This window comes from Pseudophryne corroboree, chromosome 9 (assembly GCF_028390025.1).
Source record: "Pseudophryne corroboree isolate aPseCor3 chromosome 9, aPseCor3.hap2, whole genome shotgun sequence".
In the NCBI taxonomy this organism is placed as follows: domain Eukaryota; kingdom Metazoa; phylum Chordata; class Amphibia; order Anura; family Myobatrachidae; genus Pseudophryne; species Pseudophryne corroboree.
Window position 1 is genome coordinate 217,661,080 of NC_086452.1, and position 26,042 is coordinate 217,687,121.

The window sequence follows — 26,042 nt, forward strand, 5'->3', positions numbered from 1 at the left end:
AACGGTTTACAATCAGGTGGAAGACTTCTGGGTGAAGTCCCCACTCTCCCGGGTGAAGGTCGTGTCTGCTGAGGAAGTCTGCTTCCCAGTTGTCCACTCCCGGAATGAACACTGCTGACAGTGCTATCACATGATTTTCCGCCCAGCGAAAATCCTTGCAGCTTCTGCCATTGCCCTCCTGCTTCTCGTGCCGCCCTGTCTGTTTACGTGGGCGACTGACGTGATGTTGTCCGATTGGATCAATACCGCCTGACCCTGAAGCAGGGGTTTCGCTTGACTTAGGGCATTGTAAATGGCCCTTAGTTCCAGAATGTTTTTATGAAGAGATGTCTCCAGGCTTGACCATAAGCCCTGGAAATTCCTTCCCTGTGTGACTGCTCCCCAGCCTCGCAGGCTGGCATCCGTGGCCACCAGGACCCAGTCCCGAATGCCGAATCTGAGGCCCTCTAGAAGATGAGCACTCTGCAACCACCACAGGAGGGATACCCTTGTCCCTGGTGACAGGGTTATCCGCTGAAGCATCTGAAGATGCGACCCGGACCATTTGTCCAGAAGGTTCCACTGTGCGTGGAATCTGCCGAATGGGATTGCTTCGTAGGAAGCCACCATTTTTACCCAGAACCCTTGTGCATTGATGCACTGAGACTTGGTTCGGTTTTAGGAGGTTCCTGACTAGCTCGGATAACTCCCTGGCTTTCTCCTCCGGGAGAAGCACCTTCTTTCTGGACTATGTCCAGAATCATCCCTAGGAACAGAAGACAAGTCGTCGGAACCAGCTGCGATTTTTGGAATATTGAAAATCCAATCGTGCTGCCGCAACACTACCTGATATAGTGCTACACCGATCTCCAACTGTTCCCTGGATCTTACCCTTATCAGGGAATCGTCCAAGTAAAGGATAACTAAAATTCCCTTCCTTCGAAGGAATATCATCATTTCGGTCATTACTTCAGTAAAGACCCGGGGTGCCGTGGACCATCCCTACGGCAGCGTCCGAACTGATACAGTTCTGTACCATAACCTGAAATACCCTTGGTGAGAAGGATAAATTTTGACATGTAGGTAAGCCTCCTTGATGTCCCGAGACATCATGTAGTCCCCTTCTTCCAGGTTTGCAATCACTGCTCTGAGTGACTCAATTTTGAATTTGAACCTCTGTATGCAAGTGTTCAAAGATTTTAGATTTTAAAATCGGTCTCACCGAGCCGTCTGGCTTCGGTACCACAATAGTGTGGAATAATACCCCGTTCCCTGTTGCAGGAGGGGTACCTTGATTATCACCTGCTGGGAATACAGCTTGTGAATGGCTTCCAAAACTGCCTCCCTGTCAGCGGGAGACGTCGGTAAAACAGACTTTTGGAAACGGCGAGGGGAATACGTCTCGAATTCCAATTTGTACCCCTGAAATATTATCTGAAGGATCCAGGGGTCTACTTGCGAGTGAGCCCACTGCGCACTGAAATTCATTGAGAACGGGACCCCACCGTGCCTGAATTTGTAAAGCCCTAGCGTCATACTGAGGGCTTGGCAGCGGCGGAAAAGGGTTTCTGTTCCTTGGAACTGGCTGATCTTTGCAGCCATTTTCCTCTCCCTCTGTCACGAGCAGAAAAGAGGAACCCTTTTGTCCGCTTGCCAACCAGGACTGCGCCTGATAATACGGCGTCTTATTTTGAGAGGCGACCTGGGGTACATCCCCTCTTTTAAGGCAATACTTCCAAATGCCGTTTGGAATCCGCATCACCTGACCACTTTACTGGAATAATTGGACAACGCACTTATACTTGATGCCAGTCGGCAAATATTCCGCTGTGCATCCTGCATATATAGAAATGCATCTTTTAATTGCTCTATAGGCAATAATATACTGTCCTTATCTAGGATATCATATTTCCAGTCAGGGAATCCGACCACGCCAACCCAGCACTGCACATCCAGGCTGAGGCGATTGCTGGTCGCAGTATAACACCAGTATGTGTGTAAATACATTTTAGGATACGCTCCTGCTTTCTATCAGCAGGATCCTTAAGGGCGGCCATCTCAGGAGAGGGTAGAGCCCTTGTTTTTACAAGCGTGTGAGCGCTTTATCCACCCTAGGGGGTGTTTCCCAACGCACCCTAACCTCTGGCGGGAAAAGGTATACTGCCAATAACTTTTTAGAAAATATCAATTGTTATCGGGGGGAAACCCACGCATCATCACACACCTCATTTTATTTCTCAGATTCAGGAAAACTACAGGAAGTTTTTCCTCACCAAACATAATACCCCTTTTTTTGGTGGTATTCATATTATCAGAAAAGTGTAAACTTTTTCCATTGCCTCAATCATGCAATGTGTGGCCCTATTGGAAATCACGGTTGTCTCTTCACCGTCGACACAGGAGTCAGTACCCCTGTCGGCATCTGTATCTGAGGTAACGGGCGCTTTAGGGCCCCTGTATGAGACGTCTGGACATGCACAAGCTGAGTAGCCGGCTGTCTCATGTCAACCACTGTCTTTTATACAAAGCTGACACTGTCACGCAATTTCAACAGTACATCCACTCAGGTGTCGACCCCCTAGGGGGTGACAACACAATTTCAGACACTCTACTCCGTCTCCTTATCATTTTTCTCCTCATACATGTCGACACCAACGTACCGACACACAGCCCACACACAGGGAATGCTCTGATAGAGGACAGGACCCCACTAGCCCTTTGGGGAGACAGAGGGAGAGTTTGCCAGCACACACCAGAGCGCTATATATATATATACAGGGATAACCTTATATAAGTGTTTTTCCCTTTATAGCTGCTGTATTGTTATATACTGCGCCTAATTTGTGCCCCCCTCTCTTTTTTAACCCCTTTCTGTAGTGTAGTGACTGCAGGGGAGAGCCAGGGAGCTTCCCTCCAACTGAGCTGTGAGGGAAAATGGCGCCAGTGTGCTGAGGAGATAGGCTCCGCCCCTTTCTCGGCGTCCTTATCATCCTTTTTCTGTATGTTTTGGCAGGGGTTAAATGCATCCATATAGCCCAGGAGTTATATGTGATGCATTTATTTTAGCCATATAAGGTTTTTTTATCGATTTATTGCGTCTCAGGGCGCTGCCCCCCCCAGCGCCCTGCACCCTCAGTGACCGGAGTGTGAAGTGTGCCGAGAGCAATGGCGCACAGCTGCGGTGCTGTGCGCTACCTTATCTGAAGACAGGATCGTCTTCTGCCGCCGATTTTTCCGGACCTCTTCGCTCTTCTGGCTCTGTAAGGGGGACGGCGGCGCGGCTCCGGTGACCCATCCAGGCTGAACCTGTGATCGTCCCTCTGGAGCTAATGTCCAGTAGCCTAAGAAGCCCAATCCACTCTGCACGCAGGTGAGTTCGCTTCTTCTCCCCTTAGTCCCTCGATGCAGTGAGCCTGTTGCCAGCAGGTCTCACTGAAAATAATAAACCTAAACTAAAACTTTCACAAAGAGCTCAGGAGAGCCCCTAGTGTGCACCCTTCTCGTCGGGCACAGAAATCTAACGGAGGCTTGGAGGAGGGTCATAGGGGGAGGAGCCAGTGCACACCAGGTGATCCTAAAGCTTTCTTTAGATGTGCCCAGTCTCCTGCGGAGCCGCTATTCCCCATGGTCCTTACGGAGTTCCCAGCATCCACTAGGACGTCAGAGAAAATAGGATTTTAATACCTACCGGTAAATCCTTTTCTCCTAGTCCGTAGAGGATGCTCGGGACTCCAAAAGGACCATGGGGGTATAGACGGGATCCGCAGGAGACATGGGTAAACTAAAAGACTTTTACTGGGTGTGAACTGGCTCCTCCCTCTATGCCCCTCCTCCAGACCTCAGTTATAGGAACTGTGCCCAGGGGAGACGGACATTTCGAGGAAAAGGATTTTTGTTAAATTAAGGGTGAGATACATACCAGCTCACACCACAAAAAAACACCGTACAACTGGAATAGCAGGAATACCAGATAACAGTATGAACGAAAAAACAGCAACAAGCTGAACATAACCGGTACACAACCATCGTGTAACCGAAACAAGAACCAACAATACAACTGCGAGTAACAGTACACACTGGGATGGGCGCCCAGCATCCTCTATGGACTAAGAGAAAAGGATTTACCGGTAGGTATTAAAATCCTATTTTCTCTTACGTCCTAGAGGATGCTGGGGACTCCAAAAGGACCATGGGGTCTATACCAAAGCTCCAGACTGGGCGGGAGAGTGCGGACGACTCTGTAGCACCGAGTGAGCAAACATGAGGTCCTCATCAGCCAGGGTATCAAACTTGTAGAACTTAGCAAAAGTGTTTGAACCCGACCACGTAGCTGCTCGGCAAAGTTGAAGTGCCGAGACCCCTCGGGCAGCTGCCCAAGATGAGCCCACCTTCCAGGTAGAATGGGCTTTTACGGACTTCGGCAACGGCAACCCAGCCGAAGAATGAGCGTGACGAATCGTATTACAAATCCAGCGTGCAATAGTCTGCTTGGAAGCAGGATTTCCAATCTTGTTGGAAGCATACAGGACAAACAGAGTCTCCGTTTTCCTAACAGGAGCCGTTCTGGCGACATAAATCTTTAAAGCTCTTACAACATCAAGAGATTTCCAGACTGCCACAGCATCCATAGCCACAGGTACCACAATATGTTGATTTATGTGAAACGAAGAAACCACCTTCGGCAGAAATTGCTGACGAGTCCTCAATTCCGCTCTATCCACATGAAAAATCAAATATGGGCTCTTGTGAGACAAATTCTGACACTCGTCTGGCAGACGCCAAGGCCAAAGCATGACCACTTTCCAAGTAAGAAACTTTAACGCAACCTTTCGCAAAGGTTCAAACCAGTGAGACATAAGAAACTGTAACACCACTGCAAGATCCCACGGTGCCACGGGTGGCACAAACGGAGGATGGATATGCAGCACTCCCTTCACGAAAGTCTGAACCTCAGGAAGGGCTGGCAATTCTTTTTGAAAGAAAATCGATAAAGCCGTAATCTGCACTTTGATGGAACCCAATTTGAGGCCTGCATCCACGCCTGCCTGCAAAAAATGGAGGAAACGACCCAAGTGAAACTCCTCCGCAGGAGCTGTTTTGGTTTCACACCACGACACATATTTTCTCCAAATACGCTGATAATGTTTCGCCGTGACCTCCTTTCTAGCCTTAAGGAGAGTGGGGATGACTTCCCCGGGAATACCTTTACGAGCTACCTCCACGCTGTCAAACGCAGCCGCGGTAAGTCCGGAAACACGCATGGACCCTGCAGTAACAGGTCCTCTCTGAGAGGAAGTGGCCAAGGATCTTCTATGAGCAATTCATGAAGATTCGGATACCAGGCCTTCCTTGGCCAATCTGGAACGACGAGTATTGCCTGAACCCTTGTTCGTCTTATGATCCTCAACACTCTTGGAATGAGAGGAAGTGGGGAAAACCCATACACCGACTGAAACACCCACGGAGTTACCAGGGCGTCCACTGCACTGGCTTGGGGGTCCCTTAACCTGGAACAATACCTCGGAAGTTTTCTTGTTGAGGCGAGACGCCATCATGTCTATTTGCGGAATTTCCCATTTTCTTGTCACTTCCGCAAACACCTCTTGATGAAGGGCCCACTCTCCTGGATGGAGATCGTGTCTGCTGAGGAAGTCTGCTTCCCAGTTGTCCACGCCCGGAAGGAAGACTGCTGACAGAGCGCTCACGTGCTGTTCCGCCCAGCGGAGGACTCTTGTGGCCTCCGCCATTGCCTCCCTGCTCTTTGTTCCACCTTGGCGGATTACGTACGCCACCGCTGTTATGTTGTCCGACTGGATCAGGACAGGTAGACCTTGAAGAAGTTTCTTTGCTTGCAGAAGGCCGTTGGAAATGGCTCTTAACTCCAGAACACTTTTGTGGAGACAAGATTCCTGGCTTGACCATTTTCCCTGGAAACTTCTTCATTGTGTGACTGCACCCCAGCCTCGGAGACTTGCATCTGTGGTCAGCAGGATCCAATCCTGGATTCCGAACCTGCGTCCCTCTAGAAGGGGAGAACTTTGCAGCCACCACAGGAGACAAATTCTGGTCCTGGAAGATGGACTTATTTTCCGGTGCATGTGCAGGTGAGACCCGGACCATTTGCTCAGCAGATCCCACTGAAAGACACGGGCATGAAACCTGCCAAACTGAATGGCTTCGTAAGCCGCAACCATCTTCCCTAGCATTCGAGTGCATTGATGAATCAACACTCTTGCCGGTTTCAGAATCTCCTTGACCATGGTCTGTATTTCCAGAGCTTTTTCCGCCGGAAGAAACACTCCCTGTAGTTCCGTGTCTAGGATCATGCCCAAGAAGGGCAGCCGGGTTGTCGGGATCAACTGAGACTTTGGCAAATTTAGAATCCAACCATGATGTTGCAGAACAGTCAGGGAGAGTTCCACATTTCTTAGCAACTGCTCTCTTGATCTCGCCTTTATCAGGCGATCGTCCAAGTATGGGATAATTTTGACACCCTGCTTGCGTAGGAGTACCATCATTTCCGCCATCACCTTGGTGAAGACCCTCGGGGCCGTGGAAAGCCCAAACGGCAACGTCTGAAATTGGTAATGACAATCCTGCACCGCAAATCTCAGGAAGGCCTGATGTGGAGGATATATCGGGACGTGTAAGTAGGCATCTTTTATGTTGACTAACGCCATAAAATCCCCCCCTTCTAGGCTGGAGATCACAGCTTGAAGAGATTCCATCTTGAACTTGAAAGTTTTCAAGTACGGATTGAGGGATTTTAGGTTCAGAATCGGTCTGACCGAGCCGTCCGGCTTCGGCACGACAAAGAGGCTCGAAAAGAACCCTTCCCCCCGTTGGGACGGGGGAACCGGGACAATGACCCTCTGTTGACACAGCTTTTGTATCGCAGCATTTACTACTTCTCTTTCTGGAAGAGAAACTGGCAAGGCTGATTTGAAAAAGCGGCGGGGGGGCATCTCCTGAAACTCCAGTTTGTACCCCTGCACCTATGTCTAAGACCCAAGGATCCAGGCCCGATTGAAACCAGACCTGACTGAAGATTCGGAGACGGCCCCCCACCGGCACGGACTCCCGCAGGGGAGCCCCAGCGTCATGCGGTAAACTTGGTAGAGGCGGGGGAGGACTTTTGGTCCTGGGCGCCAGACACAGCAGGCGACCTTTTTCCCCTTCCTCTACCCTTTGAAGCGAGGAAGGAGGAGCCCTTTCCTTTTTTGTATTTATTAGGCCAAAAGGACTGCATCTGATAATGGGGTGCCTTTTTCTGTTGTGCGGGAACATAAGGAAGAAAAGATGACTTACCAGCAGTAGAGGTGGACACCAGGTCAGCAAGGCCGTCACCAAACAAGACACTACCTTTAAAAGGGAGAGCTTCCATAGCTTTCTTGGAGTCGGCATCAGCATTCCATTGATGAATCCACAGCGCCCTCCTGGCCGAGACCGCCATGGCATTGGCCCTTGATCCCAAGAGGCCAATTTTCCTTGCCGCGTCCCTGATATAACCAAGAGTCAAAAGAATGTTATCCTTATCAAGGGTATCCATGTCAGAAGCTAAATTATCAGCACACTTAGCAATAGCACTACTCACCCACGCCACACCAGGCCTGAGGAGTGCACCAGTAGTAACGAAAATAGCCTTCAATGTCGTCTCCTGCTTGCGATCCGCCGGAATCTTGAAGGCAGCTGTGTCAGGAGACGGAAGCGCCACCTTTTTGGACAGTCGGGACAGAGCCTTGTCCACATTTGGAGACGACTCTCATTTCTCCCTGTCGTCAAAGGGGAAAGGATATGCCATAAAAAATCTCTTGGGAATCTGGCACCTTTTGTCAGGAGACTCCCAAGCCTTTTCACAAAGAGCGTTCAGTTCATGAGAGGGGGGAAAAGTCACCTAAGGCTTTTTTCCCTTATACAAACAAACCCTCGTATCTGGAACAGCAGGCACTTCAGAAATATGTAAAACATCTTTAATAGCCACAATCATGTACTGAATACTCAACCACTTTCGGATGTAAACTGGCCTCATTGAAGTCGACACTGGAATCAGAGTCTGTGTCGGTATCCGTATCTGCCATCTGGGTAAATGAACGTTTTTGTGACCCTGAGGGGGCCTGTACCTGAGACAAAGCGTCCTCCGTGGATTTTCTCCACGTTTGTGTCTGAGAATCAGATTTATCTAGCCTCTTAACAATAATGCCACATTTGCATTCAATGTACTCAACATATTCACCCAATCAGGTGTCGGCTGTGCCGACAGAGTCATTCCCAAATCCTTCTCTGCGCCCCCTGTAACTTCCTCCGTGGAGGAACACTCAGCCTCGGACATGTCGACACGCAGTACAGACACACCCACACTGGCCAAAAGGGGACAGACCCACAGGGAAGCCTGTAGAGAGAACAGAGGGAGTATGCCAGCTCACCCCCCAGCGCCCATATACTACTAAATAAATAATATACGATGGCTGCGCTGTAAATATATATACATATATAGCACCAAATTGCCTGTGCCCCCCTCCCCTCCTCCTCGTTTTGCTCCCTTGTTCTTGTAAGGAGAGTGGAGATCCGGGCCAGCGTCTCTGCATGCACTGTGAAAAGAGAAATGGCGCTGGTAATCTGTGCGGCTAAGCCCCGCCCCTTCCCGGCGCGCTGTAGTCCCGCTTAAATTTGAAATTCTTTATACTGGCGGGGTTCTTGTACACAGTGCCCGGGCACCGAATATGCATTTTTTTGCCACTAAAATGACCTCAGTAACTTGCTGCCCAGGGCGCTTCCCCCAGTGCCCTGCACCCTGTGAGTGCCGTTGGTGTGTGGGAGCATGGGGCGCAGTGCGACCGCTGCGCTGTACCTCCGTTACTGAAGTCTTCTGCCTTCTGTGATGGGGGTGACGGCGCGGCTCCGGGAACAAGCAGCTAGGCGAACCAAGTGATCAAATCCTCTGGAGCTAATTGTGTCCAGTAGCCTAAGAAGCAGAGCCCTTAACTCAGCAGAAGTAGGTCTGATTCTCTCCCCTCAGTCCCACGAAGCAGCAAGCCTGTAGCCAGCAGGTCTCCCTGAAAATAAAAAAGCCTAACAAAGTCTTTCCAGAGAAACTCAGTAGATCTCCCCTAGTTTGTGTCCAGTCTCTCCTGGGCACAGAATCTAACTGAGGTCTGGAGGAGGGGCATAGAGGGAGGAGTCAGTTCACACCCAGTAAAAGTCTTATAGTGTGCCCATGTCTCCTGCGGATCCAGTCTATACCCCCATGGTCCTTTTGGAGTCCCCAGCATCCTCTAGGACGTAAGAGAAAAAACATTTATACTGCTGCATGTATTGTTCTTAGACCTATCCTAATATATTCCTGTGTTAACAAGACAGAGGAATAGTGGGTAGAGAATCTTTGGTCAGGAAGACCTCGCTCAGAGTTAATCTTTTGGTAGATCCCAAATCTGCAAACAAACTGGGTGAGACGGCCATTGGTGTCAGGTGAAGTGGCAATCAGAAGAGATCTTTGGTTGAACCTGGCAAGCAAGCTCAAATTCGAAGCACCCTTAGGATGCTTTACCTTTCGCAATAGAAGTTTTATTTGGTCCAGAGATGAATAAAATCACCACACAGGCAACACTTGGGGAGGGGGGGGGATTTATTCCCTCTTCCGCTCCTCACCAGATAGGTCCTTCCTTTTATCCTTCTGAAAAGTTAAAGGATTCACCTCCACTTCCTCAAAAGAGTACTCAGCTATCCAGCTACCATGCTTGCTGTGAACCAGTGTTCAAGCATTCAGCCGTGCCCTGGCTGTTCCAGCTATCCAGCTCTGCATTTCATCTGTGCTCAAGCATTCAGCCGTGACCCAGCTGTCACAGCTGTGCACGTTATCCTGCTCTACTTTCATCTGTGCTCAAGCATCCAGCCAAGTTCTGGCTGTCTCAGCTATCCAGCTACTCTGCAGTGTACCTGTGCTCAAGCACTTAGCTGTGTCCAAGCTAAACCAGCAATCCAGCTATTCTGTTCTACAGGGCACCTATACTCAAGCATCAAGCTCTACATCCAGAGGTTTTTAAGATTTTGGTGGACCAAATGCGTCCTACCAACAATAGATGATGGCCAGTCGAAACAACCACAAGGTCCCAGAATTATAGTTATCTGACCAAAGACCCACAAATCTTCTGAAAAAGATGGCGGCCCATGGAATTTTCCTCACATTTGCTTGTTCCCTCCAAAATCCTTTTTACCAAGGGTACTAAAAAGAGTAAAGGGAAAGAGGCAGTATAAAGAGGATTTTGGTACTTACTGATAAATCCATTTCTCTGAATCCTCTAGGGGACACTGGAGCGTTCCTTAGACATTAGGGGTGTGAAGCTTGCAACAGGAGGTGTGGCACAATCTAAAATTATCATTGTCTGCACAGCCGGCTCATCCCCCTTCACATCCCTCCTCCCTCAGTTTGGAAAATTTGACTGAGAGAATAGGACATGATACTAGAGCACCTGGCGAGGAACCGAACCGTACAACATAGCAAACAGCATTTAAGAAACTCTTAACCGAAAAACCAACGCTGTTTGTACGAACTGTTTAAACAAGAACTTTTAACACAGCAGGCCTACAGCACCGAGGCAGGCGTCCAGTGTCCCCTAGAGGATTCAGAGAAATGGATTTATCGGTAAGTACCAAAATCCTCTTTTCTCTTTCCTCCACTAGGGGACACTGGAGCGTTCCTTAGACATTAGGGGACGTCCCAAAGTTATCCCCCAGGGAGGGAGTGCTGTCGGTGGTCTGCAAAACTAAACGTCCGAACTTAGAGACACCGGACGCAAAGGTATCAAACTTGTAAAATTTTGCGAACGTGTGGGCTGAAGACCACGTCGCCGCCCTGCAAAATTGAGCAGTGGAAGCACCTCTGGCAGCCGCCCATGAGGCACCCACTGATCGGGTGGTATGAGCACCCATCTGAACCGGAACCTGTTTGCCACAGGAAATATAAGCTTGCCGAATGGCAAGTCGAATCCATCTGGACAAAGACTGCTTAGATGCTGGCCAACCCTTCTTAGGCCCATCATAAAGAAAAAACAAATGGTCCGACTTTCTGAAGGACGACGTAACTTGTACGTATACCCGTAAAGCTCGGACAACATCCAAGGACACGTCCCCATCTGAGAGACCCTGGAAAGATGGAACCACAAATGGCTGGTTTACGTGAAACCCTGAAACAACTTTAGGCAGGAAATCCCCTCTTGTGCGGAGTTCAGCCCTATCCTCATGAAAAGTTAAAAAGGGGCTCATACACGACAAGGCTCCCAACTCAGAAACACGCCTGGCCGAAGTAAAGGCAAGCAATAACGTGACCTTCCAAGAGAGATATCACAGGTCTGTTCTTGCTAACGGCTCAAAAGTAGGCGATTTCAAAAATTCCAACACCAAATTTAAGTCCCATGGTGCAATAGGAGGATGAAAAGGGGGCTGCATTCTCAGAACCCCCTGTAAAAAGGTTTGAACCTCTGGCAAGGACGCTTACCGCTGTTGAAATAGGATAGAGAGAGCCAAAATTTGAACCTTCAGAGAGCCCAGCCTCCGTTCTAAAACTAGACCGGCCTGCAGGAAGAGTAGAAGTCTGGATAAATGGAAGTTTGACGAATTCCACCCACGTTCTTGACACCAGTCCATGTACCTCTTCCAAATCCTGTAGTAGTGCATGGCAGTGAACGGCTTCCTAGCGGCAATCATTGTAGGAATGGCCGTTCGTGATATTCCTCTGTTCCTTAAGATCCGGAATTCAATAGCCACGCCGTTAAACGCAGCCTGTTCAGGTCTTGGTGGTGGAACGGTCCCTGAGACAGCAGGTCCTCTCTCTGAGATAACCGCCAAGGATCTTCCGCAAGTAACCTTCGCAGGTCTGAATACCAACTCCTGCGGGGCCAATCTGGTGCGTTTAGAATCGCCCACACTCGCTCTTGTTTCAACTCTATCAGAACCCTTGGTATGAGGGGGAAGGGTGGAAAAATGTAAACCCTCCTGTAACACCAAGGAAGTGTTAATGTGTCCACTCCTTCTGCTGCTGGATCTCTTGTCCTGGACACCTATCTGGGCAACTGATGGTTTGGCCGAGACACCATGAGGTCCACTTGAGGAAGGCCCCATCTCCTCACCACCATGTCGAAAATCTGTGGATGTAGGCACCACTCTCCCAGATGCCTGTCCTGGCGACTGAGATAATCCGCTTCCCAGTTCTCCACACCTGGAATGAACACAGCCGAGAGGATGACGTTTCACCTTTCTGCCCACAACAAGATCTTTGTGGCTTCCTTTAACGCCATCCTGCTCTTTGGTCCTGACGGTTTATGTAAGCTGCCGTCGTGACATTGTCCATCTGTATCTCTAAGTGTTGACCCATGACTAGGTTTTCGGCTAAGAGAAGCGCATTGTAAACAGCTCTCAGTTCTAGAACGTTTATGGGTAGTCTGCTCTCCTGAAACGTCCATCTGCCCTGAAACTGATGTTCCTCTAAGACAGCACCCCAACCTCCGAGACTGGCGTCCGTTGTCAGGATCCTCCAATCCCAAATGCCGAATCTCTTGCCTGCTGTGAGATTCTTGTGCAACGACCACCAAATCAAGGAGGTTCGTATGCGTGGTAGAAGTGGGATTCTTCGATGTAGAAGCCAGTGTGAACCTACTCCCTGACCAATGAGGGTCATCTGGAATGGTCGGGAATGAAGTCTGCCGTACTGGAGAGCTTCGAACGACGCCACCATCTTCCTGAGAAGTTGCCCACAGAGGTATAGAGAAACCGTCTGTGTCTGTAGTACCTGAGCCACTAACCTCTGTAGGTCCTGGTTCTTGTGCTCTGGTAGGAAAACTCTCAATTTTACCGTGTCCAAGATGAGACCGAGGAACTGAATCCGTTGAGTCGGTATGAGATTGGATTTCTGAAAGTTCACAATCCACCCATGTCGAATGAGAAATTGCCGAGATGTCCGAGCATCCTTTATCAGCTGTTCCTGAGAGGAGGCCTTGATCAATAGATCGTCTAGATAAAGTATTATCGTGACCCCCCCAACAGTCTCAATCCTGCAACCATTATCGCCATGATCTTCGTAAAGATCCTCGGGGCAGACGATAGACCGAATGGTAGGGCTCTGAACTGGTAGTGATCCTTCACCAGTGCAAACCTTAAGTAAGCTTGGTGAGGAGACCAAATCGGGACATGGAGGTATGCATCCTTTATGTCCATGGATACCATGAACTCGTCTCGTTCCAAACCTGCAATGACCGACTGAATTGATTCCATCTTGAATTTGTAGACCCATAGAAATCGGTTTAAAGCTGTTAAATTGAGTATCGGTCTGACCGTCCCGTCCGGCTTTGGTACGACAAAAAGATTGGAATAGAACCCCGTTCCTCATTGAGAGGCGGGAACTGGAGTAATGACTTCTGACTGTAGCAATTTTTGGATCGCTATCAGTAAGGCCTTTGCTTTCTGAGGGCACCGAGGCAATTCCGTTGGATTCCGTTATTTGGCAAAGTCTCGGCCCAGGTGTCCCGAAACCTTTCAAAACCTGCGCCTATCATAGGACGCCCAAGGTGAGCTTGTCTTAGAGACCTGTTTCTGGACTGCGTACTGAGAACGGTCTCTGTTTTCACGCGCCCGAACGCGAAAACCTCTTCTCTAGCACAAAAGGACCGAAATACTGAACCAGAGTAATATCTGGCCATTTGCGTAGCTTTATGAAACATGGTACGCAGAAAAGAGGATTTTTTTTCTCTATTTGTGAAATCCACTTGTCTAATTATAGACCAATTAAAACGTCCCCTCCTTGGGAGACCTCCTCCTGCCTGTTCTGCCCGAACCATTTATCCAAAGCCCGGACCTCATAGGTCTGTGTGATGCCCTTGCAGCTATAAAGATTTCACGGTCTCTGAGCCACAGAATCCTTATTTCTGATATGGCCGACGTAGAGAAGTATGATGCAATTCTGGTAGCATCCCTTTGCGGCCTGGCAATTGTAAGTAGTCGACTCACCGATATGCTCCGCTAGTCTAACTATTTACTCCTGCTGTATCTTTCTCTACAGCCTGAACAATACGACCAGACCGTGCTATAATAGCCTTGGTGACCCAGGCACTAACAATAGCAGGTCTGTGTGTCGTAACAGCTACAAAAAATAGTCAGTCTACCTTGCGATCGGACGCCTCCTTTAAAATAGTTACGTTTGGTATCGGCAAGATTGTCTTTCTACTTGACAGTCTAGCCAGAGAGGCAACCACCATCTGCGGAACCTCCCACCTATACATGTAGTGGGTAATCGGCCTCGAACTTCTTTGGAATTTTTGGAAGCATTTATCAGGCTGCTTCCAAGCTTCTCCCTTTGAACATGGAGGGACTGAAGAATTGGAAAATCTGCTCCTCGTGGTTCTTGACTGAAATAAATCAAAACCTTCCAGTTTCTTAACTTCTTCCTCATTGAGGTTAAGGACCTTTTACAGTTTAATAAGAGAATCTAATCCCTTAACCTCAGAGTCCTCCTCTTACGGACTGGTGTTCAGTATCGCCTCTACTGCCTCACCTTCTTCATCATCAATTACAAGACCCCCTTCATCTTCATGTAGGGTTGGGAGTGGTCTCTTTGCTGCCCAACACAGTCTTTTATGCATGTGCGGGCGGAGTCATTCCACTGAAAAATTAGTCCATAATTTTGGTAAACCCTGCTGCCCATTCTAAATGTGCTTGCAGTATTCCGCCAACTTGATGCCGACTGACCACTACTCCCAGGTCGAGCGTCCATTCCTAAACATAAATCGCTCACCTCCTTGCCATTATTGCTTCTTTGTGGTCTTGGTTGGTGCTTTTGACCTGTTTAACATATACTTCATCAACAGTCAGCAGTGCTTTCACCCTATTTAAGTAGGAAGAGAAAGACCACAGGGATATAGCGAGCAAGTGAAACTGGTTTAGACACACAGCTGGAACTAAGCCTACATTATAGGAGAAAGAAAGAAAAAAAAATTATATACATATATCTATTTTTTATTTTATTTTTATTTTTTAAAACCAGCCTGGTGTCCGCAATCCTCACAGCACCAACTGTTAGAACAGCTTGGTTTGACTGGATTATACTTCTGTTGCTCCTCTTCCTCAGGATCTTTTTCAGTAGAATCCTTTGGAGGGAAAAGAAAACCACAATTCTTTATACAAAAATTTAGCAGCAGCAGCAAAGCCTTTCTGTAGCAACACCAGCCATATGTAAATTAATCTCAGGATGTACGGAATTTAATACAATGTTTCAATCTGCTTGACAGTGATTGGTAGCTGAAGAATCTCCTCAGAGATTTTCTAACTACAGGTGGGCGCCCATTTCTAAATTCCAAAATGGCCACAACTGAAAAATTAAGACATCTCTAAAAGTACTGTCTGTGCTCAGCCTGCAATAGAGCCCTCCATGTAGCTGCCCCCTCATAGTGCTCACTCTCCTTACAGGCAGTGTCTGTACGGACTGTCTCTGTCTAACAGTGTCTATTTAAAAATGCTGCCTGTAAATCAACTCCCTGTGCTGCTTAGGAGAGATGCCGACCCTTTCAATCAGGGTCCTTGTCTCTCCACTTCATGGAAACCTTTGCCCCCATTTTTAACAGGTTGGCTCGGCTCCAGCTGCTCTTCTCTAATAAGGATATTCTTTTTCTCGGCTCAGCCATCTGCTCGCTGTTAGAAGAGAATCTTCAGATAGAGATACCGAACCCTCTCACTGGGATCTTGGTCTCTATTCAGTCGGAATCCTTGTCTCCACTCCTGAACTTTGTCCCCCTTTTATTAGGGGGACGCAGCCTTTTCATCTGGTAAAGCCTGCCCCCCCTTTCTTTAGGTGGGATCGGGCATTTACAATCTTTTCTTTTGAAACCTGCACCCTCCCTTTAGTTAGGAGGGATTGGGTCAGTATAAAGGAAAAAAATAAAGAAAAAAAAGAAAGAAATCTTCAAGGAGCAGGAGCTCCCTTCTGTGCTTGTACCTCCTAGGCACAATTTTCCAAACTGAGGGAGGGGGGATGTGAAGGGGGATGTGAAGGGGGATGAGCCGGCTGTGCAGACAATGCTAATTTTAGATTGTGCCACACCTCCGGTTGCAAGCTTCACACCCCTAATGTCTAAGGAACGCTCCAGTGCCCCCTAGTGTATGAAAGAGAAATTATGGTAGCTCCAGATTGGCCCAGAAAGTCATGGTAATCAGACGTACTCCGCATGATGGAAGTTTCTTCATTAATTCCCAACCTATCAAGCTCCTATTCAACACCTACATTTAAATCATCTAGCTTTAACGGGGAAGGATACTGAGGAAGATATCTTAACTACAGCTCATTAAATTTCAATACACCACCCAAACCACCAATTTTTCTGAAAGTAATGAACAAAAGAAGCTAGTTTGTGATTAATATACATTTTGGAAGATAAACACGTTTTGTACTCATACACAATGTTTACAAATAAACAGAGTTCTGATTTCCTTTAATTTTTCTCTTAAAGAATTCACCCTTAGCGTCGATCACAGCTGTGAAATGTGGGGCATTCTGTCAATTAACTTTTCTAAAGTTCTAGTTCAGACTGCAGAGTAGCTCAACTGGATTGCAATTAGGACTCTGGGGGGGCCAAACCATGTTCTTCAGCACGTTATCATGGTTTTGACTGAACATACTTTTTGTAAAAGACTGAAGATAGTTAGATAGGTATTGGGTAGTTAGCTTGCTGTAGTTAGAAACCAAGACCAATAAGGATTGTGCCAGAAGGGGTGGCATGATGCACAAGTATGTTGTGGTAGTGTTCCGAGTCCATGATTCCTTCAATTTTTCCAAAATCACCAACCGCACCATCCCCGAAACATACCCAGACCAGAACCTCCTCTATGCTTGACTACGGGCTGAATGCAAACAGGAAGTATGCACTTGCCTGTCACATGACAAACTTGGGCCTCCTGGACCCAAACGTTGATTTGTCTATGAAAAGAACCTTCTTCCACTGACTAATGGTCCAGCTCCTATGCTTTTTAGCCCACAATAGCCTCTTCTTTTTATATATGGGCCTAAGCAAAGGTTTTCAGGCTGCAAGACATCCCTTCAAGGCAGCGTTTCACAGTTGCAATTGACATGCTTTTCTGCATCGTTTTCATTAGAGCAACACGAATCTGATGAGCTGTTTGGAATCTGTAATGTTTGGAACACACTGAAAATGTGTCCTTCTGTTTTGTCATTTGAGGTTGTCCAGGTCCTGGGATATCACATACACTATTGTTTAAGGTGTAACTCTTGAGGGTAGACTGCATGCCACCAAGAGAAACCTTCACCAGGCGAGCAACTTCATAAAAACTATGCACTGCATTTCTCAAGCTACTATGGCAGATCGCTTTTCGATTGATAACTCCTTCCTGGGAGCTATTTACAAGACCACTTTACACATTTTCACAAATGTTCACAGTATAACAATACAATCATCTTGTAACCTTACAGGTGTAATTTGTTTAATTTCCGGTATCAGACCTTATCTTGCTGTTAGCATACCTCCCAACTTTTTTACCTCATAAAGAGAGACCTTTTCTACAAAAGGGTGCTTCGTGTACAACCACACTTTGTTGTTCCAATTGCTCTTTGAGAACTGAACCTAATTTTCTGGCCTTTGCAATCTAACCCCTCCAAGCCTTTAAACTCTATGGAATTAAAATTATACTTTAATCTCAATGCTTCTGTAAGTATACTACTTAGGAAGCCTAGTCTCACCATCACCCTTTGTTGGTATTCCATGAAGATAGGTTTCATTCGTAGGACTGCCTTATTTTCAATCTAAAGTGGTTTCTAAGTTTCACTTTAAACAGCATATTGTGATATCAGCTATGAGCCAGACTCTTTCTGGTCATGAAGATGGTACACTTCACTTGTTAGATGTGGTAAAAGCTTTCCGGGTTTCTGTTCAGCATACAGCTACCTTACATAGGACAAATAACTTCCAGTATTTGTCCTGTACGATTCAAATAAGAATAGGTGGCTGGCATCAACAAAGTCTTTTCCATGGTGGAACACAGGAGTCAGTCACGCTTACACTGCACTCGATCAGTGGGGGCCTCACAGCATGGTGTGTCGGTTGAACAGCTGTACAGAGTAACATCTTTTGCCCAATTTTACAGATATGATATCTTTGTATCTAAAGATGCAAATTGGGCACACTGTGTTTCAAGCTATATCAGAGCGAAGCCTCCCAAGAGTACAACTTCGGGCATCCCCAGTGTTCCCACTGGTTGGAGGAGAGAGCAAGAATTTGGAGCTTTCCATAAAATCTTTTTCCATGGTCTATCCCAAAGCTCTGTTTTTTGTTCTTTTGTTTTCCACCTATTATTTTGCTTTTTGATGTATTGATCTTTTCATCTTCTTTACTGTACTCAGTCTGAAACTTTGTTTCAGAAAATAACACAGTTGTCAGAGAACAGAGGGGGAGGAGCCAAGTTCAAGCATTCTTTAGTGTTAAAGTGTCATTCTTCTCGTACAACTGGCCCAACCTAGCTACACCCAATGTTCCAGTGAGCCTCATGGAATCGGATAAAAGAATTTTACTGTTTCGACAAAAATCAATTTGCATTTTATTTCTTGTATTACTTTTTTCTTCACTATGGGGGTGATTCAGACCTGATCGCTGGGCTGCAAACCTTCCTGTCCTGCGTTCAGATAATCGCTGCCTCCAGGGGGAGTGTAAATTCTCCATGCAAGTGTGCGATCCCATGTGTACGCAGAGCTTCAAAAATCCACTTTGTGCAGTCTCTGTGCAGCCCAGGACTTACTCCTACAGTGCGATGAGAACAGGCTGATCGGGGCCGGAGCGGACGTCAGACACCATCCCTGAAAACGCTTGGACACGACTGCATTTTTCCAGACACTCCCAATAAATGGTCGTTACCACCCACATACAGCTTTCTCCCATCAAAAACCTTGTGAACGCCCATGCTATCCAATTTTTCGCACCATCCCATCACTGACCGGCGCTGCCCTTTGTTATCTTCAAATGCGCGTGCACATTGCGGTGCATACACATGCGCGGTCAGTACATGATCGCCCGCTGTGCGAAAACACACAGCAGCGATTAGGTCTGAATCACCCCCTATATTTATTGATAAGGGAATTTGTAATTAATGTTCTCTGCTGCTCTTTGATTCAAAATATTCTCTACTATTTTGGGGATGACCACAGCATATAAACATTAGCACTGTATTCTGGGCTGAGGTCTGTGAATGCGTTTCATTAACCACACATTAAGTATTACTTACACCAAACGAACACCACACTGCAAATCCACTGCTAGGTTTGTCACTGCAAAGTCAAACTCATCAAGAGGGGTCTGAGTATGACATACAGGTAGCCCCAAATAACTAAGGTGGCGTGATAGGTCTCCCTCTCCGCTCAGGAAGTCACGAGAGAATGCTAGCAAGAGCTCTTTACTGGTCTGAAAAATACAAGTTTCGAAAATCAAATACACATCCTGTATTCTTGAGTTTAAGGCAAAATGGGAAGAACCGTTCAGAATTGAAAAGGCTACATTAATAAATGGAAAATATTAAAATAATTAGTTTGCTATATTTTATTACTAGAAATTAGGAATAAAGCTGTCAGAGGTTATGCAGACCTCAATAACATGAGCCTGTCACTGTATCTTGTAACAAGAGAATGTGTCCTAGAAGGTCATTTAGTAGAACACTTGACCTGGAAGTGGTGCTTGATTACATAAATCATACACACCTTAAATTCAGCATCTTTACAGAATAAACAAGGATCATGATCGATGAGTCTGTTCTGCTTGGCGTAATCGAGAAAGAAAACCAGTAGCAATAGTTTCTTAAGTGTAAATTTGGATAAAGCCTCTTCATGACCTTAAAAGGGTAAGTTGGAAAGTTAAAGTTCACCAACAACATGTTCCAGATCTAAAGGCAGTGAATATTACAGAAGGCCTGTGTGATCATACTCACCATCACGATACAAGTGTGGTACAGAAGGGTGTCTATATTCTGCTGCAATATCTGGATTCCAGAGCAAACGATTCAAGATGAAAAGAGCTAGGCCAGTAACATCACTATTGCTTTCCAGAGAAATTAGCTCGCCAAATATAGTCTGCAAATCAAATAGGGATAACAACGAAAAGTCAGATTACTCTCAATGCTATCAAATTTAACAAAGTCCCCCTTTGCAGTGCTGCTGAGCTGGACAAATGCGCCCCCTTGTGGTCGCCAGCGACCCTTACACTGCTGCCACTATTTTTCCTTTCATTTTGAGGGGGCATAGCTACGCCCCTCTCTCAGTACCCAGCTGTGGCTGCTCTTATTAGCCTTGGTTGAAGAATCTTACTTCCTTGCTGGGAAGTAGTAGCACAGGCTGCCTGAATGGCCAGTCAACAGGCTAACTTAAAAATAAGCTTGTTTGATGGAAACATCATATAAAAAGGGGGAAACAAAACAACCTACATACTTAGATTAAAATATTACCTCCAGTCCTATACGAAGCCACAGTGGATTATAGGAAAGAAGCCAGTTCAGGATTTTCTGACGTTCACCTAGAAAATAAAGCCACTACTGTAAAATAGGTTGCTCTTCTAAAATTATGCTTGCTCATCATGCAGGCATATTAATTACATTTGATTTCTGAGCATCATTTAAACATAATAAACGGAGCTAAATAATAAACGGCAAGAATGCTGGAGCACACTTTAGTCACCAAAGACATGCTGACAACAATAACAAACATTTGCGTATTAGAATGCAATATAACTACTGAAATAAACATGAGGAATGAAGCCACTGTCTTAGTAGCTGGATATTTGTAACTTAATCAGAATGTACAAAGAACATAATGACATTAATCTCGTAAGTGTGCTCCTGCATTCTTGGACTCTATTTTGTAAAAATCAGTCACAGCTGGTATCCACCTTTTAATAAACACATTTGGAAAGTGTGGGTACGCACATAAGTCCCAAGCTAAATAAATGTTTACATAATTACAACAGAGAACTATAATATGGGTATTACTGGGAAAAATACTGCTCACAAAAGCTGCTAAAGTCCTGAAATTCTGATCTATATGGGGAAACTACATTTCTCTAGCATTCATAAGAGATAATGAGGAACACATTAGTAAGATGGGTATAGACGAGGTCCAAAGGAGCCACGAGGTCCAAAGGAGCTAGTGCAATTTAAATTTCTTCCACTGGGTGTGCTGGCTCCTCGCCTCTATGCCCCCTCCTACATGCAGTTTAGAAAAAAGTGCCCTCAGGAGAGGATGCACACTCTGGAGCTTCAGAGAGATTTCTTCAGTTTATTTTAAAACTTTTTTTTTTTTTAGGTATGCTTTTTGGGCAACAGCATACCTGCGCCGTGGGAGTTGGGGGTGGGGGTTCGTGGATAGATGGTCACCAGCCTTGTGAGGTGCAGAGCCGCTTACCAGCTGCAGGAACACCGTCCTGAGGGGCTGTGTGTTCAGCGGGGCACTGCGCCTTAGCTGTCGCAGTATGCCGCACACCCCTAACGCTGCCTGAAGGTGATCGTTGGTGGGGAGTACAAACTGGGGAGCCCGCTAGGGGGGGGTCCCCCGGCTCATGGAGCGGCAAAAGAGCGGGTGAGGTATATGGGTCCCTCCTGGGGGGACCCGCTGTAGCCCCTGCGTGACACTGGCTGACATTAGCTGTACTTAACATTTATGTGACACTACAGCGCATTTAGGAGACATAGCCAGTATAAATATGCAACAGTAGCTCTGGTGCCATTATGGGGGGCAGAGCTACATCAGAGCAGGCTCAGCTGCATTTTGGCGCCTTCCTCTGCATAAGCAGCAGCCTCACACAGCTCCTCCGGTCTGTCACACGCTGGATCACTTGTACAGGGTGTTTGAGTAAAGGGAGAGCCGCTATTTGTGCACAATATTCCTCTAGGGGAAACCTAGTTAGAAACATTTTAACTGATATCTATATTAAAATGCCGACAGCCTCACTGGGGCTCTGCAGCGGTGGTGTGCTGGTGTCCTCGCTTACTATTTGTCTCCTCTCACATGTAATAGGGCAGGCTTGTTTGTAACTCAATCTGTGTTGTATGTGTTATTGTGTGTAACTCCATAATGCTGAAACTAAAATGATGCAGTGTATGTAATGCCAGATTCTCTCCTCTCTCAACTGGCTCCTTATCCTGTGAGCAGTGTAGTCAGTATTCACAAAATGCTGACAATGTGGGGGAGAGTCACGAGCCCTACTTGCTGGGGGCTATCAAAAATATGATGTCTGATATGTCATCTCAACTCACTGCAAATGCCAATAAAACAAAAGAACTGCAACAAGCAGTTGCAAATCTAGCTGCCAGGGCGGATGCCCCCCATCTCCCCCTGTCTACTACAGGTTCACAAACGTGCTTTACCTGCACTCCTATCAGATACTGATGATTATGATATACAGTATGATGGGGATAATGTGGACTCCATAAGTGGGGATTCCACCCCCGCACAGGATATTGAACCCCTCCTTTTGGCTATAAGGGATGTGCTAAAGCTCCCCATGGAGGACGCTACAAATCAGCAGTCATTTTTCCTCCCACATGACAAACGGACAGTCACTTTTACTGATTCCAAGGAATTGGATGATTTATTTAAATTAGCCTGGAAAACTCCAGTTAAAAAAAAAAAAATAAGATTTTACTTACCGATAAATCTATTTCTCGTAGTCCGTAGTGGATGCTGGGGACTCCGTCAGGAACATGGGGAATAGCGGCTCCGCAGGAGACAGGGCACAAAAATAAAGCTTTAGGATCAGGTGGTGTGCACTGGCTCCTCCCCTATGACCCTCCTCCAAGCCTCAGTTAGGATACTGTGCCCGGACGAGCGTACACAATAAGGAAGGATATTGAATCCCGGGTAAGACTCATACCAGCCACACCAATCACACCGTACAACTTGTGATCTGAACCCAGTTAACAGTATGACAAACGTAGGAGCCTCTGAACAGACGGCTCACAACAATAACAACCCGATTTTTTTGTAACAATAACTATGTACAAGTATTGCAGACAATCCGCACTTGGGATGGGCGCCCAGCATCCACTACGGACTACGAGAAATAGATTTATCGGTAAGTAAAATCTTATTTTCTCTGACGTCCTAAGTGGATGCTGGGGACTCCGTCAGGACCATGGGGATTATACCAAAGCTCCCAAACGGGCGGGAGAGTGCGGATGACTCTGCAGCACCGAATGAGAGAACTCCAGGTCCTCTTTAGCCAGGGTATCAAATTTGTAGAATTTTACAAACGTGTTCTCCCCCGACCACGTAGCTGCTCGGCAGAGTTGTAATGCCGAGACCCCCCGGGCAGCCGCCCAGGATGAGCCCACTTTCCTTGTGGAATGGGCCTTGACAGATTTTGGTTGTGGCAAGCCTGCCACAGAATGTGCAAGTTGAATTGTGCTACAAATCCAACGAGCAATCGTCTGCTTAGAAGCAGGAGCACCCAGCTTGTTGGGTGCATACAATATAAACAGCGAGTCAGACTTTCTGACTCCAGCCGTTCTTGAAATATATATTTTCAATGCCCGGACCACGTCCAACAACTTGGAATCCTCCAAATCGTTAGTAGCCGCAGGCACCACAATAGGCTGGTTCAGGTGAAACGCTGACACCACCTTAGGCAGAAAATGAGGACGCGTCCGCAGTTCTGCCCTGTCCGAATGGAAAATCAGATATGGGCTCTTATATGATAAAGCCGCTAATTCTGATACTCTCCTGGCTGAAGCCAGGGCCAGTAGCATGGTTACTTTCCATGTAAGATATTTCAACTCCACCGATTTGAGTGGCTCAAACCAATGGGATTTGAGAAAATCCAAAACTACATTAAGATCCCACGGTGCCACTGGGGGCACAAACGGGGGCTGTATATGTAGTACTCCTTTTACAAAAGTCTGGACTTCAGGAACTGAAGCCAATTCTTTCTGGAAGAAAATCGACAGGGCCGAAATTTGAACCTTAATGGACCCCAATTTGAGGCCCATAGACAATCCTGTTTGCAGGAAATGTAGGAATCGACCCAGTTGAAATTCCTCCGTGGGGGCCTTACTGGCCTCACACCACGTAACATATTTTCTCCAAATGCGGTGATAATGTTGTGCAGTCACCTCCTTCCTGGCTTTTACCAGTGTAGGAATGACCTCTTCCGGAATGCCTTTTTCCCTTAGAATTTGGCGTTCAACCGCCATGCCGTCAAACGCAGCCGCGGTAAGTCTTGGAATAGACACGGTCCCTGCTGAAGCAGGTCCCGTCTTAGAGGTAGAGGCCACGGATCCTCCGTGAGCATCTCTTGAAGTTCCGGGTACCAAGTTCTTCTTGGCCAATCCGGAGCCACGAGTATCGTTCTTACTCCCCTTTGCCGTATAATTCTCAGTACTTTTGGTATGAGAGGCAGAGGAGGGAACACATACACTGACTGGAACACCCACGGTGTTACCAGAGCGTCCACAGCTATTGCCTGAGGGTCTCTTGACCTGGCGCAATACCTGTCCAGTTTTTTGTTGAGGCGGGACGCCATCATATCCACCTTTGGTTTTTCCCAACGGTTCACAATCATGTGGAAGACTTCTGGATGAAGTCCCCACTCTCCCGGGTGTAGTTCGTGTCTGCTGAGGAAGTCTGCTTCCCAGTTGTCCACTCCCGGAATGAACACTGCTGACAGTGCTATCACATGATCTTCCGCCCAGCGAAGAATCCTTGCAGCTTCCGCCATTGCTGTCCTGCTTCTTGTGCCGCCCTGTCTGTTTACGTGGGCGACTGCCGTGATGTTGTCCGACTGGATCAACACCGGCTGACCCTGAAGCAGGGGTTTTGCCAGACTTAGAGCATTGTAAATCGCTCTTAGCTCCAGTATATTTATGTGAAAAGACATCTCCAGGCTTGACCATACTCCCTGGAAGTTTCTTCCCTGTGTGACCGCTCCCCAGCCTCTCAGACTGGCATCCGTGGTCACCAGGACCCAGTCCTGTATGCCGAATCTGCGGCCCTCTAACAGATGAGCACTCTGCAACCACCACAGAAGAGACACCCTTGTCCGTGGTGATAAGGTTATCCGCTGGTGCATCTGCAGATGCGATCCGGACCATTTGTCCAACAGATCCCACTGAAAAGTTCGTGCGTGGAATCTGCCGAATGGAATCGCTTCGTAAGAAGCCACCATCTTTCCCAGGACTCTTGTGCATTGATGCACAGACACTTTTCCTGGTTTTAGGAGGTTCCTGACAAGTTTGGATAACTCCTTGGCTTTCTCCTCCGGAAGAAACACCTTTTTCTGAACCGTGTCCAGAATCATTCCCAGGAACAGCAGACGTGTTGTCGGTGTCAACTGAGATTTTGGAAAATTCAGAATCCACCCGTGTTGTTGCAGCACTAATTGGGTTAGTGCTACTCCGTCCTCCAGCTGTTCTCTGGACCTTGCCCTTATCAGGAGATCGTCCAAGTAAGGGATAATTAATACGCCTCTTCTTCGAAGAAGAATCATCATTTCGGCCATTACCTTGGTAAAGACCCGAGGTGCCGTGGACAATCCAAACGGCAGCGTCTGAAACTGATAATGACAGTTTTGCACCACGAACCTGAGGTACCCTTGATGTGAAGGGCAAATTGGGACATGCAGGTAAGCATCCTTTATGTCCAGGGACACCATGAAGTCCCCTTCTTCCAGATTCGCTATCACTGCTCTGAGTGACTCCATCTTGAATTTGAATTTCTGTATGTACAGGTTCAAAGATTTCAGATTTAGAATAGGTCTTACCGAGCCGTCCGGCTTCGGTACCACAAATAGCGTGGAGTAATACCCTTTTCCTTGTTGTAGGAGGGGTACCTTGACTATCACCTGCTGAGAAAACAGCTTGTGAATGGCTTCCAATACCGTCGCCCTGTCTGAGGGAGACGTTGGCAAAGCAGACTTTAGGAACCGGCGAGGGGGAGACTTCTCGAATTCCAACCTGTAACCCCGAGATACTACCTGCAGGATCCAGGGGTCCACCTGTGAGCAAGCCCACTGTGCGCTGAAATTCTTGAGTCGACCCCCCACCGC

The 26,042-nt window shown here is 47.1% G+C and overlaps 1 protein-coding gene across 1 annotated transcript in view; it reads right to left on the bottom strand.

Annotated features, from left to right (window-relative positions):
- Nucleotides 1-26,042, bottom strand: part of ASPM (assembly factor for spindle microtubules) — a 330,682-nt gene that overhangs the window by 160,360 nt on the left and 144,280 nt on the right. Inside the window, exons 8-11 of the mRNA XM_063940119.1 lie at nt 20,455-20,522; nt 19,942-20,083; nt 19,715-19,845; nt 19,246-19,421 (exon numbers count right to left, since the gene is read on the bottom strand). Coding sequence (XP_063796189.1) covers nt 19,246-19,421; nt 19,715-19,845; nt 19,942-20,083; nt 20,455-20,522 — 517 coding nt within the window. The remainder of the gene's footprint in view (nt 1-19,245; nt 19,422-19,714; nt 19,846-19,941; nt 20,084-20,454; nt 20,523-26,042) is intronic.